This window comes from Motacilla alba, chromosome 3, assembly GCF_015832195.1.
Source record: "Motacilla alba alba isolate MOTALB_02 chromosome 3, Motacilla_alba_V1.0_pri, whole genome shotgun sequence".
In the NCBI taxonomy this organism is placed as follows: domain Eukaryota; kingdom Metazoa; phylum Chordata; class Aves; order Passeriformes; family Motacillidae; genus Motacilla; species Motacilla alba.
The window spans coordinates 104855787-104873597 of record NC_052018.1 but is presented as its reverse complement, the minus strand read 5'-3'; the positions used below and the strand labels follow the sequence as shown (position 1 = coordinate 104873597).

Here is a 17811-nt window from a genome sequence, read left to right as displayed (position 1 = left end):
ACTTCACTGTGCTTTGGTGCTTTTGGAAGATCCTTTTTTTTTTCAGCCAGTGACATATTTCCATCTCTGCAGAGAATTTTCTTCAAGGAGTCACCTGGAAAAAATGTGCCAAGGAAGAGAACACCTGATAGCATCCCCATTAGAACTGGCACCCAGTGAGAAATACCTTATTCTATTCAGTTGTCCATGTAAATGGATAATTGAAAGCAGCACAAAACAAAATATAAAGAGTGCTACCTATCTACATTAATCAAAGGAAAAAAAATTGTGAAGAAATAAAGAGGAGGGTTTAATCTGTTTACACTAGCACTAAGTCAGAATGACCTTTTCCTTATACCACTGCTTTTTTCTCAGAGATAAAACAGCACGGCTCCATTTTATGGACCTCATGCTACAGGCTGTGCCCATCAGAGAGCACACAAAGGGCAGCATCGAGCAGACAGATATCTGGGGTGAGGGATACTTACTGCCCACAACCAGGCTCCCCCAGGAGTCCCATAGGAGCCTGGACAATTCCCCACCAGGCTCATTTTCAGGCCCTTGTCAGAGATGCTCACAGAAATCAAGTAACACCCCACTTCTTCGGAAACACTGACAATCCCTCTCAGAGTGTGCAGGCAGGGAAGCTGGAGAACCACTCCCCACTGCCAGAACCCAGTGCTGTATCCTTCACTCCCTGTCATTCCCAAGCACCGCTGCGTGTTTGAGCACGTGACACATTGACTCAGCCTGTTCATCCAGCAAAGAACGAGCCTAAAAAACAATGAGTTGTTTCCTTCCAGGCCAGCACTGAGCTAGTTCATCACATAATCAGGCATGTGCTGGAACTAGTGCCAGTCCAGAGCTGAGGCTGAACTGCCAATTTTTGCGCCATTCCAGGTGTCCCTGCTGAGTCTAAGTAGAGAGGATCTGGAACTGGGCCTGAGAAAGGAATAAAGCTCTCCCACCTCCTTTTGAAACAACCCAATCAAGGCATGAATCACCCCCAGGAAGCACTTGTAATGCCAACCATACATATCCCAGCACCCCAGCAGAAAGGCATGCAAGGCTTCCAGTTAAGATAAGACAACAGCAATTAGCCACTTTGGGGTGCCTGTCACCTTTCTCTCCCTCAACACACCATAGTTCCTGAAGCAGCTTCCTGAAGGCAGTATTGGTGGGTTTACTGTTGGCTTTATTTGAGTACTTTTTTTTCACCTATTTTGTCCTGTGTTGAATCCTGCACCCTGCTGTACAGATTCCTCCTGACAACGCTGGCTGTGCTGTGTTGAGAGCTCACACAGCAGCTTTGGGTCATGTGTCCCAGCTACCTGCACTACAACCCATGAAAGGTGCCAGGTAAATCATGCTCTTTGGGGAAAAAAAAAACAAACAAAAAACAACAAGTTGATATTTGAAAAGATACTTAGGAGAAAACCATCTTACATCTAACGTTCAGCTGACATCTGTTAGCCTCTAAACCTCAGCATGCAAGGCTTCCCATTGGGGTTTTTTTTCCATTCTTTTTTTAAAATTAGGAGGGCCATAAGTCTTTTAGGTCTGTCTGGCCTGATCTCCTGTAGAGCACAGACAAACAACATGTTTGCTTAGGCAAAAGAGAAATGGCAACACACCAAAAACCCCCTGAGGAATGGTCCATCTTTTATCAGCAAGCAACAAAACTTGGGCTGGTGTCAAGTCATCTCTGAAATTTACCCCCTGTTTTGTGATGTATGTCCAGAGAATAAAAAAGACAACAGAGCTGAAAAAGCACCTCAGATATTAGGTGCAACTTCTTGTAACAGACAGACAAAGCAGCAGCCTGATGTCCTGTATTCATTCATGGAAGCTGAATTCAACATTGAAGTTCAACAACTTCAAAGTCATTGTTGCATTAAACAGCACCAAAATCTTTACACCTAGAAACAGTTGTAACTTTTTGGAGAGCTCCGATTCCCATCCTGAACTGACATACAGCCAGGAGTGACAAGATGTTCTTCAGAAATGGGGACAATTATCACAGGATCATAGACTGGTTTGGGTTGGAAGAGAACTGAAAGATCATCTTGTTCCAACTCCCCTGCCATGAGCAGGCACACCTTCCACTGGAGCAGGCTGCTCAAAGCCCCATCCAGTCTGGCCTTGAGCAATTCCAGGGACAGGGGATCCACAACTTCTCTGGGCAACCTGTGCCAGGGCCTATTCAACCTCATAGTGAACAATTTTGAGTTCTGGCAAGTTTGAGAATTTTAGGTTCTCCTATATAGAGTGAGGAGATGGACTCGATGATCCTCATGGATCCCTTGCAGCTCAGGGGATTCTGTGATATTTGAACTGTAAATATCTTAACACACTCCCTTATCACCTGCAGAACATCTGCAGAATTTGCTCCACACCAGAGTCAGCCAAACGTTCAGACTACTTCCAGAAGGGGTGCAGACAGCTTTTCTTTGTTCCATATTCCCAGGGAAGAAGCACCTGAGAGGAAGTGGCTTCAGAAAACTTGGTTTTTCTTTTCTAAGAAATAACATTTACAATTCCCTAGCCCTCCAGAAGCCAGTCAGAGAGAGTTACTTTGGTCAATACTTCACAGATAGTGTGCATGCTCCTTCCCATCTCTTCTGGGAAAAAAATGGAGGGAGGACAGAGCACTGGAAGATATCTCCTGACAGGGAGAAGTAAAGATGAAGGGTGTTCATCCCCGGCACCACTGCCTGGAAAGTTGGCATCCCACCTACCCACTGACTGACAGCTGCCTTAGAAAATATTGGAAAGCTGGCAGATTGTCCCCTCTCTACCAAACCAGACTAAACCAGACCCATAGAAGAGAAGATAGAAGTCAGCTACCATGGCTGAAGAAATGAAAAGCATAGCATCCTTCCAGTAGCCATGTTTGGATTTTCATCACACCCTCTTTTTGTCTCTGGCAGCTGCTACCTCTAGAGAGCCCCAAAAAGGCAATGCTGTTCTACAAAGGGGCAGCTTCTCAGCATTCGTGCCACATTACTCCATTCTCCTTTGGATTGGTGAGAAAACCAAAACCAAAAACCAAACTCAAAAGAGAGAAAACACCTACTACAAACTTATCCCCTGCTAGGGATGTCAGCTGCTGGGAGTTAGTGGTGGATTTGCACTCCAATTCATACTAACCAGTAAGCCCAAAAGCCATTTCCAGGCAGACTTTCCATCTGAACTCCCAGGGCACAGCAGAATATTTCACACAACGCAGCCACACCACCTCATGCTTGTTGTAATTCTCGTGTGTTACTAAACTACTCACACTGCAGATGATTGAGCAAGGCAGCAAGAGGCTGGAAGACTGCCAACAGCCATTGAGAAACAGCCTGAAATGCATCTGAAAGGACAAGGGGGGAAAACTCAACCACACACCTCACAGTTGAGCTCTCTCAGTTCTGTTATGCTCTGGACCTGTGGCCTCCAGAATTGTCTGAAGTTAGGAGCAGGATTTTACACCCAGTTTTATCACTGGATATGGCCCAGTAATTCACAACATACAGATGCTTTAGGAGCCTCTCATCCATTTCATCTAATAGCTGCAGCCATGAAGAAATACACAGCTTGCCCTGACAGAAAATTCTTTATTTTATTAGGTGTCTTCCTTCAGTGCAAAATCTGCATACATCTTCAAAATTAGATCTTTATTCTTAAGGAGAAGAAAGCTGCTAGCCTTGCTATTCAGAGGATGACAATCCTCCAAAGCACAACCTCTGCAGGCAAAGTAAAAAGAAAACAAAGCCTGCCTTTAATAATCACAAAGCTTTACAAGAAACCTCCTACTATCACTGCAACAGAAAGCACATGCCAAATTCTGCAAGGGCAGGGAAGACAGGCAGGCAAGGAAGAAATACTGCTGTGGGTCCTAGGGAGCTCTAAACATTTTTGTTCTCAGGGATATCCACATGGAAGAGCAGGATTTTTCCTAGTTCCTAATATCTCAAGGCCTTCCATTAGAGAAGGAAGAAAAAAATCAATCCTATTTAGGGCCTATTTGTTGTATGCCCACGTATGTACTGCAAGAGAGCTCATCAGGTTCACTTCCCAAGGCAAAGCTGGTGTAAATCAGAGGAAGGGAAGCATTCAGCTTAGGTGAATTTACGCTAAGTTTATCTTCCATTGGGGCAATTTAATGACAGCGAAACAGTGTGGTGAAACACAGCTCAAGCAACAAATCAATGTGTTTCAGTCTGTAAATCTTAAGACAACATATCAAAACCAAATTCAGGGAATCTGAGACTGGCAATGGCTGCACTTTGGCAGCGTCAACTGCAACACAGCACAAGACTGAAAAGCTCATTTGAATCAGTTGTATGAAACCTCATATAAATTCCCAAGCCCAAAAAAAATCTCTCTGCTATCTTGTTTCACTCATTTTACTCTTTTTACAGGTCATTTTACTACCAGGCAGTTGCCACCCCAAACCATCTGTCATTAGCAGATCTAGTCCATGAGCAGTTTGTTCAGGAGCTGCTTCTCCTCCCAAACATTGCAGGCTGTCCATGCACAAAACCAATGCCACCAAGCACAGAGCAGACTCCTTCCCGCAACACCCCTTTTTATCTAATCCTACACATTAAGGCTTAATCCTTACAAGTATTTCTATCATAGCTGAAAAATGGGAAATCTCAAGGTAATACAAAACCTGAAAATACAAAAGGAAGAAAATCAGCAAGTACAAAACATGGCTGGCTTTCACTCAGCCTCCCCTGTGCTTTACATAATCTAGATGTTTTAAGATATAGCAAAAACTTAAGAACTGTGAGCACCAGGGAAATAATAAGCAAATGGCAGAGGCTTGAGCTTCTACAGCGTAACAGTTGTCACACAATTATACAATTAATGACATAGTTGCAAAATGTCTTTCAGTCCAATAGCATAGAAGTTCTCCTCCATTTTTGTCCCCTCTCCCTGGATCTGCACCAGAGACACAGACTACACCAACCTGCAACTTGTTTACTTCATATGGATTTACTGCTTTTCTAAAAGGTCGAGCACCTCTGTCCCAGGAGAAGGGGGCATGATGAGCAAGAGGCAGAGCCCAGGTATAATACAGGTATAATCTGCAGGACAAGCATGGTGGTGGAGACAGGTATTCTGCACAGACATGTGCTCTTCCAACACTCTCAATCAGATCACCAGCAGCAATTGTCCCTTGCAATCCCAAGAGCGTGAGCATCCTACAGGTTGCGCACGGAGTTGGCACTCCAAAAAAAGTCCACAGGCACAAGGAGAAGCAGGAAGGACTAAAAGTCACAGCACCACAGCTCAAATCCATAGGCCTTTTGCAGTGTGTGCATTTCCAAAGTGTCCTTGACAAGGGTGATAACTTGTCACTGAGGTCCAGCTTTTGTCTTTCAGGTGGGCAGTGGGGAGGGTGTGCATGTGCCCGTGTATTTCAGTTACATGCCCAAAGAGCAACAGATGCTCTACAGAACATATAACACTTACTTTGTAGGGATATTTCCTACTGCAAAATAAGGGAAGAAGAAATTGTTCAAAAGCCTTCTTTGAGGCAGCCTGAGATTATTTCTTTCAGCCTCAGAAAGAATCAAGTTATTTTCCCTTCAATGGCTTCATTTCCCATAGTCAACAAGTAAGAACCAGGACACTCAAAAGATATATCTAGAAATCCTCACGCTGTCACCAATCAATCTCTTCTATTCTCTTTTATTCTCGTCTCTCTTTTTTTGTCTTCCTTCTTTCTAGGAGAATCCCTTTTCTAGCATTTGTTGTTCTACCTGCTGCTTTTAAGGATGTCCCCCCATGCTGATGTCTGCCCTTAGACAAAGAAACTGTATCACATATGAATTCACTTGCACTGTCAACAACCCAGGGATCCTTCTAGAGAGCCATCAGCAACAAAAGTTTATTCTGGATAACAGGAACTGAATTCTGAAACTTCATGTGGTTTGTTTATACAATAAAATGTATAATTAGTGCTGGCAAAACACCATGTAACTCTACGCTTCCTCTTCATAATCTCCTTTGGAGAGCTGTGATGTCACAAGGAAGATGTTCCGTAACCTGGATAGCTGAGGCTGTAACCACCCTGGGACAGATCCACACTGAACACTGCTAACCTCAATGGAAAGTTTGTCTGGCCTGAAAACACACCTACTCTAAAGGCAGAGACCACGGAGCTTCTCTCACACAAATTTTGCCTGGATTTTAAACCTTGATCTATTTAATTTTGCCTTCTTCCCAAAGAGAGTTCCAATATCGTGCACATCTCACAGTCAGGTCTCCTTGAAAAGTCATTTACTCTCATAGTATTCGAAAAAAAAATAGGATGTAATTAAGCAGAGTTATTAATCTTTGGTCACTTGGGACCTGAAACCTATTCATATTCACGTCAACAGGAGTGTTTGCTGCTACAATCAGGACTGCACACAAGACAAGTGCCTCATCATTCCTCAGAAGAGAAAATAATCTTCTGGGGGCCAATACCTATTCTGCCTTCTGTTCACAGCTGTGTTTAGCTGCGATGTTGACCACTTCTGCCAGTCCACCACCCACCGTTCTGCATTTCTGCATCTCACCCAAAGAACACCATTTCCCTTGTCACGGGCACAAGCTGCCACAGCCTGCAGCCTGGTTTCTTCCCTACTCTCACAGCTCTGCCAGCTACCCAGAGGAGAAATAACCATGCCTGCAATGGCAGAAGTGGTCTTTGGAAAATGCTTTTCAAGATTCTTCTTCCCAAGAGCGTACAACTATCAGGATCTGCTAAAAGTGTCAAACTTCCCCCAAAAGACACTTAGCCCTACAAAGGTAGCCATTCCTTACCTAGACAGATAGACAGGACTCAGTTTTTGGGGTCAACTGTTCTCATGCTCTTTCAACAAACTCCAAGCGCTCAGTGTGGAGCCTCATGGCAGTTTCTTCAGGCCAAGGCAAGGGGAGGTTTGATGATTTTCTTGACAGACACCACATCCCTGCCTGCAAGGGTATGAAACCAAGATTTCTCTATTCTAAGTGGGATCCAACAGTGTCAGGATTAAAGTATTGCTGTAACTGGATTGCTTCCTGTAGTCACAAACAATAATCAGGTTAAGAGATTTCCTTTCCCTCCTCTTGGCTAGGCTGTGAGTAGGCAGAAGTTACAAGGCAAGTGGGTTGCTGTTAAACTCTACCTACTCCAATTGTTTGAGAGGGGTGTTTAGGGTTGTTAATTTTGCCTCCTACTCATTGATTTAAAGGCACATTTACCTATGCAGGGAGCAAGTGCACCTTGCTGCACAAACCATGAATGAAACAGCCTGCTTGAAACCAATCTCTCAACTCTGCATCCTTTCACACCACAAACCCACACAGATGCATCACTGGAGAGAACACAGCTGAAACAGCTTAGCCTGAAAATGCACCGTTCTCTCCCACCCCCTTTCCTGCACTCATATCAGCTTTTTCCAGGCTGCCTTCTCTCTTCCTTTCCCCCTCCAGATTCTCAATACCATCCCACCAGAAAACGACAGCAAACCCTGAGGATGGTTGAGTTACCTCGACAGCACACCCAGCCAGCAAATAGGGGATTGGAAGACAGCCAAGTTCTCCACCACAGGAGACCTAACAGGACCTCCAAGCTCCCTTTACCCTCAGATTTCTATGAAATACGGTTCTTTGAGGCACTTGCCCTTGACAAGACAGTACAAAACTGGGCAAATAGATCAGAAGTTGAGAGAGCTGGACAGACATTGTGTAATTTTCTAGCAGATTCCTGTGTTCCTACAACTCATTGGCTGTGTTGTTCACAATACCCAAATATTTGGGAAGGAGTGACAAAAAATAAAAAGGAAAATTAACTGAGGACAAACCATACCAAGCAACTGTTGCCCCATGTGAACAGCAGACTTGCAGTGACATAAGTATATTTCCAGCAATACTTTATTGCTCTTAGAATGATGCAATTTGGAGTTAAGATCTGGATTCAGGCAGAGACATAAGATTTAATCTGTCATGCCACTTGTTAACTGTTGGATTAATTGCTTCACCTCTGCTTCCCCCTCGCACGTGTTCATCCAAAGGATGGAGTAAAACCCCCACAAAACAAGCAACATTTCACTGTAGCACATCATGCAGCATCCACCACAACAGGATGTGAGACTCTGCCATAGCCTCCTGGCATGTCCTGTCACACAAGCTGAATTCCAGATAATAAGGACACTGTCAAGAAGCATCTCCTGAGGATGCATCAGGATCTGCCCAAACAGCCTGAACCCTGGCCCAGCATGCACAGCATTCAACCAGTCACAGCCATCAGCCTCTCTCATGTTGCACTGCAAGCTGTGCAGATTCTCACTGCCTCGACCAGGAGCAATATCTTTTCTCAGCACAAAGAGCCCTTAAAACCTCAGCAGAAAGTCCAAATAATTTCTACATACTGCTCCCCCAAGCCTCAGTCTAGATTCCACCAGCTCCCAGGGGATTCCCATCTGGCAGACTAGGCAGCAAAGCAAACTCTGCTAGAGCTCTCACTCTCAGGTGTTTTTTCTTCATAGTCACCCTGTCACATGCAAGAAAAAGGCAACACAACACTTTGGCATGGAAACAGCTGTGAACAGAGTAGGGAGAACAGGAACGTGAGTCATGCTTGTGGCTTCAGGGAGGGAAAGGGCTACCTCAACTAGAAGAGCAAGCAGCTTCAGGATCTGAATCTAAGCCTCACTTCAGTGTCCAAACCACAAGGTCATCTTGCTGCTTTATTTTCAAACAGTATTTTCAAACTTTTACTTGTTTAACAAAGGGCACATGACCAAATTCATTGTTGATGCATAACAGCCTCCCCAGAAACCTTAAAAAAGAGCTTACTAACCAATCCACAGGGCAGTGGTAACATAGCAAGGCTGCAGGGAACTTTTAAAATTATCTTTTCTAGGCAATAAAAGGGGTACACTAGGTGGGACACAGCCCATCTTTACCTGGTCACTACTTTACTTAAAATCACTGTGTTAAAACTTCCAGTTGTTCACTGGGGGTCTACCCAAAAGCCATCTCAGGACAGAGAAGAAACAGTGGAAGTCTGCAGCAGCACACTGATCTTCTCTCATTTCAGCCATGCTGAAATTAGGCATCAGCAACAGTATGGCCAATGTCATGGAACTTTCTCCGCAAATGTAACAGATTTTGAAGTTTTCTGTCTCCATATGCAGCAGAATTGCTGCACCAGCTGTCCCCAAATCCAAGGCTGCTTTAACAAAAGATGCTGCAGTGCCAGTTTAGCGGAGAGCAGCAGTCAATGGCACGGCAAGGCGCAAATGCACCACACCTGCTCTGCGCCTCCACAGCCAGAGCAGCCTGTCAGGTACCTGTTGCTAAACAGCTCGCTCACTGTCTCCAGGCTAAAATAAAATGTGTTAATGAAGTAACCACCACAAAGCGGTGATTACAAAAACACCACTTGCAGCCTTTTCTGCAGAAAGGAAAGCACAAGTGCTTAAGACATGGTGACAAGTACCTCTGAACCAAGTGAGAAAGTGCTAATGGGGATACAGAACAGACCACATTCTCACACTCATCACCTGGCAGAGTTTACAGGGATACACCTCCAAGACTGCTGTGCCAGCGCAGCTAAGCTGGGAAAAGTGGCGAAATGAGGTCAGGGTTAGGTCACTGATACACACCAGTTCCTTCCCTTCTCCAGAGTGTCCCGGTAAAGATCTACACGCACACTGGCAAAAAGCAATCATGTGCCACACAGCAGCCTCCCTAAAGCGCAGTTAACAGTTTTCCCGCTGATGCTTAATGCAGAGTTCACATTTCACTACAGCTTGCTACTCCTGAAGTAGCACAGACACAAGACTGTCATCCCTTCCACTTGCTCTGCTTTTATCTCGAGCTGGCGAGCACCTCAGAGCTGAATCCCTGCAGGCTCGGGAACATTGCACCGTGTTAAGTTACACCTGGGACAACAGCACAGGCACGGGAGAGACTGAAGCGATACAAACCCATGAAAGAGTGTCAAACCAGCGTGGGCATCCATTTTTGAGGCTTCTTCAAAAAAAATTAAGAAAAAAAAATTACATTTAAAAAAAGTTTAATTCTAAAAAGTTTCACGGTTAAGATTCTTCACTCAAAAGAGTTGAAGAGTTTGAAGCTTTCTTACCAAAGCTGGCAAATTTGTTCTTGGGCTTTTCATCAACCAAAGCTGTTAATAACCAGTGCCTGTACAATGCAGTTTTCTGCTCAGATCCTTGTGGGTGGAGCAGAAGCCTGAAACAAGGCTGACTTGTCCATACTTTCACAAATCAGTACAGCAACAGACAAAATCACCTCCAAATAATATCAACATTTAGCAACACACAGATGAGATGAACACAGTGTAAACGCAGAGCAATGGGAACGTTGTCCTTTTGTCTGGCTGGAAGTTAAGGAACATAAAAGGCAGGGGAAAAAAACTTGAAATGTCAAGGGACTTGACAAACATCAAGGAAAAATTTAATAAATTATTCATACACACAGGAGGTGAAATTCAAACAGGACATTCAGATTCTGCTTCTGACAAAGGAGCACACAGGAAAGGAAGGAATACCTGGAACAAGGAGCCTTGAGCACAAGGTATGAGAGAACTGAAAGAAATGCTGTCTTATGGGACTGTATTTCAGGGATGCACATACAAGAAAGTTCAGAAAGTCTAGAAGAAGAAAAAAGCTGATATTCATTAACACTGAAGAAACGTAAAAACCATTAAAAAACAACCCAAGCAGATCAAGAACATAGTTCAGCTAAAAAACACAAGCCATACAAGAACAAGATGTGATCTTTATAGCTTTGCAAGGAATAGTCTTTAAATTATGAGAAAAAAAAAATCAAACTACTTTGAGAAGGGAAAATTAAGACTTGGATTGAAAGATTGCTCAATTACAGGTATGCAAGTAAAGCCAGAAGCAAGGGAAAAATCGTGAGAACAGTGTCAAAAGTATGACAGGCACGTGCAGGGCTTTTGAGGGAAAGGAGCAATGAGAAAGAAGTGAATGTATTGATAAAGCAGAAAAGAGACTAGAAGAAGACAGCTGAAGGAACATGGAGGGAAATCCTAAACACACAGGAACTCTTCTAAAAGTATATAAATAATGTAAATCTAAATGATACTTATCTAAATAATACAGACTCAGAGACACTACTTGAATTGTTACTGAAAAGGAAACAGCAGAAGAATCAATGAGAGGCTTTGCATGAACAGGATCTTCTCTCCTGGTAGAGAAAGCTAATTAAGAAAGGTGTAGCAGAACCCTTGACCAGGGAGTTACTCTTATTCTAACCCTGCTACCATTGCAACAGTCCCACACCTGATCGTTAACGGTTTTCAGTTTTGGAAAATGGAACTAAGACATGAGCTCTGCTGTCATCCTGAACTGCCTACACTGATAAGGATTCATTTATCACATATGCACAGAAACAGTTACAAATACATAGCTAGGCATGGAACCTGGACATTTTTTATCCAGGAAATGGTCCCACGTGCACTGGCTTTTGATCTCATGCTACTTAAAATATGCTCACGCTGAAGAATAAGAAACATTGTAAGAAATGGAAGTTTAAAAATCAGCATGAGTAGGTAAATAAGGAAAACAGAGAACAAATACAGAACAGGAGCTCTAATTTACTAAACAGAACCCCTCAGTGAGTTAGACCACAATACACAACAACAGGGCACGAGAGATGGCAGTGGGCAGCATTATAAAGGAGAGGGCATTGCAAGAGGCCAGCAGAAAACGTCAGCCGAATGTTGGGCTGTGTGCGCTGAGGCTGAATCACGCTGCAGAGCAGGGAGTGGTCTCTGTAACCACAGTTGCAACGTGCTCAGGCACCTGAAATATTGCATCTCTCCTCCCAGCACACTGCAATGAGTATACTGAAATAGGCAAACAAAGCCTCATTTATCTAAGAGGCTTCTAGCTACAAGAAGCTGTATCGCTTGAGCTGTCTGCTTCCCCAGAGGCAGAGACAAGCTCCTGCTGCCACATCCCACACAGAGGAGTAAGACACTCTCACTTCTTGTTTCCCAAAACAGTATTCACCAGCTTTGATGTAGTTAAAAAAAAACCCAAAACAAACCGAAACAGAAGCACAGCTTCCCCATCAGCTGGGATGCTGAAAGCTTGGACAAGATAACAGCACAAGGTATTTGGAAAACAGCTCTGGCCATATGCTCACCTGGCATGCTATAAAATGCAGTACGTTTTTTACCTCTGGCTCTCTTTTGCAACAACTTTTAAAGTTGACAGGAGACACAGCTTTCAATCTAGAACCATTCCATGCTCAAACAAGTACGCAAAAGCATCAGCACAGACCGAACCACAGAATGGATCCCTAAAGGAACCCTGCAAGCTGCTGGTGCTCAGCAATTCCTTCTTTTGACAGAATAAAGCTCTGGGGATTGTGATCCCGGAGAAGGGTGGACTGTACACAAACAACATGGCTGCTCAAGATCAGCCACAAGCGACTGAGGACGCCAGAGGAAGCAGAATGTGCACTCGTGGTGTCCTAGCACAGTAAGAACAATGCAACATTTTTGATAAGCCATCAGAGACCTGTTGCAACACAGCCTGGCTAATGAATGAGGCACTGCAAAACAAGGCTACGACACAGTGTGATGGCTCCCTCAAATAAAAATAAACCCTCAGGAAAGTCACTATTAACATTTTGCAAGGAGCACACCCCCCCCCATCAATCATATTAGGAGGGCACACTTGTCCCAAGTTCTGCTCAATTATTGTATGCTCAGAAGGAAAACAAAACACTGCCAGAGAAGAAATCCCAACTGTGCTCCACTGCCACAGAGAGCTACAGATAGTGGATAACATATGAGACATATTACCCTGCAGGCCTGTAGCCAAGCCCATGATATTAAGAATAATAAGCAATCTGATGGCTGTTTAGAACATTTTGTTTTCTATATAGGACTGCAAGGAAATCATAATTCAAACACGGCATATCACCAGTTATAAGAGACTGTTTCCCTACAAGAAACTGTGGCCTCTCCCAAGCACGCTGGGTCTGAAGCTACATGGGTTTGTCAAGGAATCACAGTGTCTTCCGAAGGAACAATCTGGAATCATTTAACATTCCCAGAGGTGCAACTCTGTAGCTTATCCAAACAGAACAGATTTTGCTGAGGTTGGAAGTTTACCATGAAAATGTCTGATTTACCCGGGAAACCACTCCAGAACATCTCAGGCAGATAAATACATATTATTCCAGCTGGAATAAGCATTTCTTAAAGGAACACCCAGTTCAGAGGCTCTTCATTGCCACGAAACTCTTAGGGGGTGTAGAAAAGACAGGCAGTGCTCTGTGCTGAGAGTAAAGAGACCCCTGAGCCCACAGCAGCCCCTGCATGTGGCTGAGCCAGAGGAGAGTACGTTCCTTCACACCACACAGCAGGAACTGTCACTGAAAGGATTCCTGGACCTCGGGCAATGGAAAGCATGCAACCACACCTGCACAAATAAAGTGTTAACCTACGCTCCACGAGTTGTCAGGTAATGGACACTGGCTGCCCAAACAGGAAAACTGGGTTGCAGAGACAAGAGCATTCACCTCATGGAACTTCAGAGGATCACCCTAGTTGGCACCTTTGGGATACTTCCAGTTGTACTTGCAACAACTGCTCTCATTCCAAGAAGACATTCATCAGGCTGTAGGTATCCAAAGAAAAGTTTGTGATTCGTAATGATAGAGAATTCAGAGCACCTGCTGGAACGCAATATCCTCAAGGAACACAACACAGTCTCGCAAAGTGAGCCCAAAACACATGCATTTCCATCAATCAATGCTTTTCTAACAACCATACACAGGAGACACTGTGTTCGAGCACACTGTGTGGGTGGCAGCAAGACTTGGAATGTTTCCTCATGCATTGTACTGAGATACAAGGCATTGTGGATGAAATGCAGCGTATCTGAATCCTTGCAGTGCCATTCACAGCAGCACAATCTGCACAGGTAGAATCTGCCTTCGCAGCCTGACCTCAGCAATAGTGACGCAGCAACCAAAACACAACTTGTATCTCTCACCTCTAACTAGAAATATGATTACTTATCACTGAAACAACATCCACATAACACTGAACACAGTAGCTGTGTCATGGAAAAAGTGAACACAATCGCACAATCTTATCTTGTTTCCTAATTAAGAACTCACATTTATGGACGCTCAGATGTTAAGAGAAAAAAAAAAAAATCAAAAGAGCAGTCCTATTAAAAGAGGTGGAAAATACCACTATGTGGAAATAACAAGACCTCAAGCATGTTTGCACAAAGTCCTTTGACACACTTTTTCCCAACGTACTGCCTGACCAACACACAAAACAATGAAAACACAGTAAGACATTACCTTGATGCAGATGGACATTTTACCTAGGCAGTGCTCTAGTTCACTTCTGGCTGACTCTACACAGTGAAAATCTGCTACTATCCCTAAGGGGACCTATATGCAAGGCATCTCAATAAAGACACTCCCACCTCAGAACACTGCTATAAAGACTTCTACTGAGATAACTATGAGTAGAAGTTAAGGCTGATTGATGGACTATTTTAGCCAAAGCATGCTTCACATCCTGCATCGTGAATTAAGCAGGTCTGCTTTCCTTCTAAGGCACTGTGATGGGAAGCCAATCATTTTGAGCCAATGGGTAGCCCCACTGAAGATGCAAAGAGCATTTTGAATAGTTTCCAGATGCTTACTTCCTTCTGCCTTTCTGCATAATAGCCCACTGCCCGTAAAATTCAGCTCTGCCTCCCCTGGCAGCCGCTTAAGCCAAAGGCAGCTGGGTCTAAGCTATGCTCAGTCAATCCACAGGAGGGTCACCAAGAGGTCACAGATCTCTCTCAGCTTGGCCCTGAAAAGAGAAAGACCCCAGCAGGAGGGATGATACCTCCATCCAGAGAGCAAGGCAATTTCCAAAAATAAACGTGGACTTGGTTCAGTGGCACGTGCCCGATTCAGCCAGAAAAAAACTTCCATTACAGGCAACAGCTGAGCTTAGAAAGCCAAGATCCTCCTGCAAGGCATCAAAGTCCTGCAGTCATACTACTGAACCATTCCATGCACCGGGGCTTATACTTCCCACTGCCCATTTTTATTGGCTCAGACTCTTTCTGGTAGCTTGAAGGCCTGGACAACCTCCCACCTGTCCTGCATTAACAGCTGAGCACAAAGCAACCCCACAAAGGTTGATCCAGCCCAGTCCCACTCCTGCAGCAGCCAGAGCTGCACCTGCAGAAAATTAAACACCTAAGAAGGAGCACAGGGACAGCCGAGACTTGCAACAGGGACTCCAGAAAAAGAAATCATCTTCTGTAACATTAAAACCAGTGCAAAGTTCTTCTTTTTCCAGATATGCATAAGTACGAATAAATGCAGACCACACATGCATAAGAGACAGAGAAGCCCAAGGACATTATTGCCCATGGATGGAAATTATTTTGCCACCACTAGCACTCCCAAAGCACACTGAGAGCAGAGACCACCTGCGCTGGGCACTGGGACAGCAGTGCTCCTGCCTTGAAGAAAACATCAAGACTACACCACAAACCAGCAGATCAGTAGAGAAAGAACACAGGCAAGCAATAAGGAAGCACAGTGCACAGATACACCATTAGCAGCTCAGGTCTGGGGCTTGAGCTCCCTTCAGCTTCAGTGAACTGAAACACTCGCCTGACACGTGCCTATCTGTGACCTGCTCACTCAGGAAAGCTTGGGCTAACTGAGGACTGGAAAACACAGAAGCACCTATCCCACACTGGTCACTGTGGGCTGTGGCCACTGGCAGGACTTCTCCAGACATGCCGACTCTGCAGACATGACAGCGCATCATGTTAGAGCCGTGGCCTCTGAAGGAACAATCAGCTGCCATTAGCTTCTTCCCATCTTAGCAGATGCTGTGTTTGAAGATATTCCAGAGACGATATTTCAGATGAATTTCACAGAAGCTCCCTGCAAGCAGCCGTGTCAGATGGCTGCCCCCTGGGCTGGCAGCACACAAAGAAGCTCGTGCATTACGACAAGCATCTACACAATGCTAATGGAAACTGTCCTTGCGAGAAGACACGGGATTCACTGGGCCAAAAACCAGTTCTACAAACAACTTTCAGACTGATTACACATCACTTCTCACCCGCTGGCATCCTGCCACCCATGTAACCCACTTCTATACTCTTCTACACTCAGACTCGCTACTCTCAGTCATGCTGTCCGTGGTTTGCCCAAAGCAGTTCTCCTCTCCCTAGCTCCTGGAGTGCTTCCATTTGTGAAGCCTACGTACATGCACATCCTTCACCATCACTAAGTTCTGTGTTTTGCATATGCAAATTTTTTCTACAGGAAGTCAACCTGATAATTCTGTCCTGCTCTCCAAATTCCAGCTTGGGAGTAACCTGCCCACAAATGAACAACACCTCGAGTCACTTTAAAGCTATGAAATGATCACTTGCTTCCTGCTCCACACAACAGCCTCAGCATGTGTCATCAAAAGGTGCACAGGCTTTTAGCAGACACGTTACAAACTCCTTCACATCTGCTGCCTGCCGAGCCCAGCGCTCCCTTGGGCACCACAATCACAGAGGCTTTCTCTAGTAGCTTGGAGTATTTTGGAACGTTTCTACTCCAGCCCATCTGGCCCCACAGTCACTGAGTTTCCCCGTACAAACGTATCCATCTAGCAAAGCCCTTTCACAAAGGCTGGTATCCTGCTGCCCTACAGGAACGGGTTTTTTTTTCCCCTCTCTTGAATTTCACACCTCTAATTTTTGTGAAATACTTGAACACATCATTGCAGACAAACACACCACAGCCCAGAGACACAAGGAACCAGGGTGACTTCCTGAATCTGCCCTGTAACTCTCATGAGAAGATCTGATCAGAGTCTGGTCAGATGAGTCGGCCAAAGGACACCCACCCACCTCGACAACACATCAGGCACCTTCTGGCTCCAAGACAGGTGCTCATAAGCACATCTAGGCATACAGACACTGACGACATCCACACCACTCAGCTCGCCTCCCAGCTCTGCCAGAAATACCACTCTGAGTTCAGCTGGCAGCACAGTAAACCCTTCCTGCTGCTCCCTAAGGTCTGCAGCGTAGATGGACACAGGCTCACGGATGCTCGGTGGCCACTGCCTGGCTTCAGGGACGCGGCTGCAGAGCCATCACCGTTCACTTCGGGGGCAAAGCGGCCGCTTTCCAAAGCCCGGGCACGACGATACACCCACCGCCTTCTGAGATCCACGGCCACACGCTCGCCAGGGGCTGCAACATGGAGGCAACGCAGCCGCGCTCCAGCGCCGTGCCCCGTGCCCCGGCGCTCCCGGGGCCGCTCCCGCTGGAGGCACGGCGGGGGCCCGGCGCCGGGGCTCGCCGCGCATCAGCCGCTGCCTGGGGCCGGGCCTCCCGCCACCGAGGAGCGCGGCCCGGCGGGGCAGGGATGCTGCGGGGGCCGCCTCCTCCCCGGCGCCGCTCGCGCGCGGGCTCCGCACAGCCGCGGCGGCGGCGGGGCGGCTCACCTGGGCACGCAGCTCGGCGCCGACCGATCGATCTCCCACGTGGCGAAGAGGTTCATGGGCACCGGCACCGGCACCGGGCTGGCCAGCGCCATCGCGGTCGCCGTCGCCGCCGCCCCGCCGGCCGTCGCCGGAGGCCCCGCAGCGGGGCCCGAGCTCAGCGGGCCGCCCGCCGCCGCCGCCGCCGCCGTCGCCATCGCCGCCATCCCGCCGCTGCCGCCGCCGCCGCCGTTGGCGCTGGGGGGCGGCGCGAGCCCCTCGCCTCAGCGACGGCCTCCACCCCGGCGCGCGCGCGCGCGCGCGCCCGCTGCCTTTCG

The 17811-nt window shown here is 46.1% G+C and overlaps 1 protein-coding gene across 2 annotated transcripts in view; it reads right to left on the bottom strand.

Moving 5' to 3' along the window:
• Window positions 1–17811, bottom strand: part of LOC119698905 (phosphofurin acidic cluster sorting protein 1-like) — a 54591-nt gene extending 36780 nt beyond the window's left edge. For both annotated transcript variants that reach the window (XM_038131641.1, XM_038131643.1), the window contains exon 1: window positions 17498–17811. In XM_038131641.1, coding sequence (XP_037987569.1) covers window positions 17498–17700 — 203 coding nt within the window. In that variant the 5' untranslated portion in view covers window positions 17701–17811. The remainder of the gene's footprint in view (window positions 1–17497) is intronic.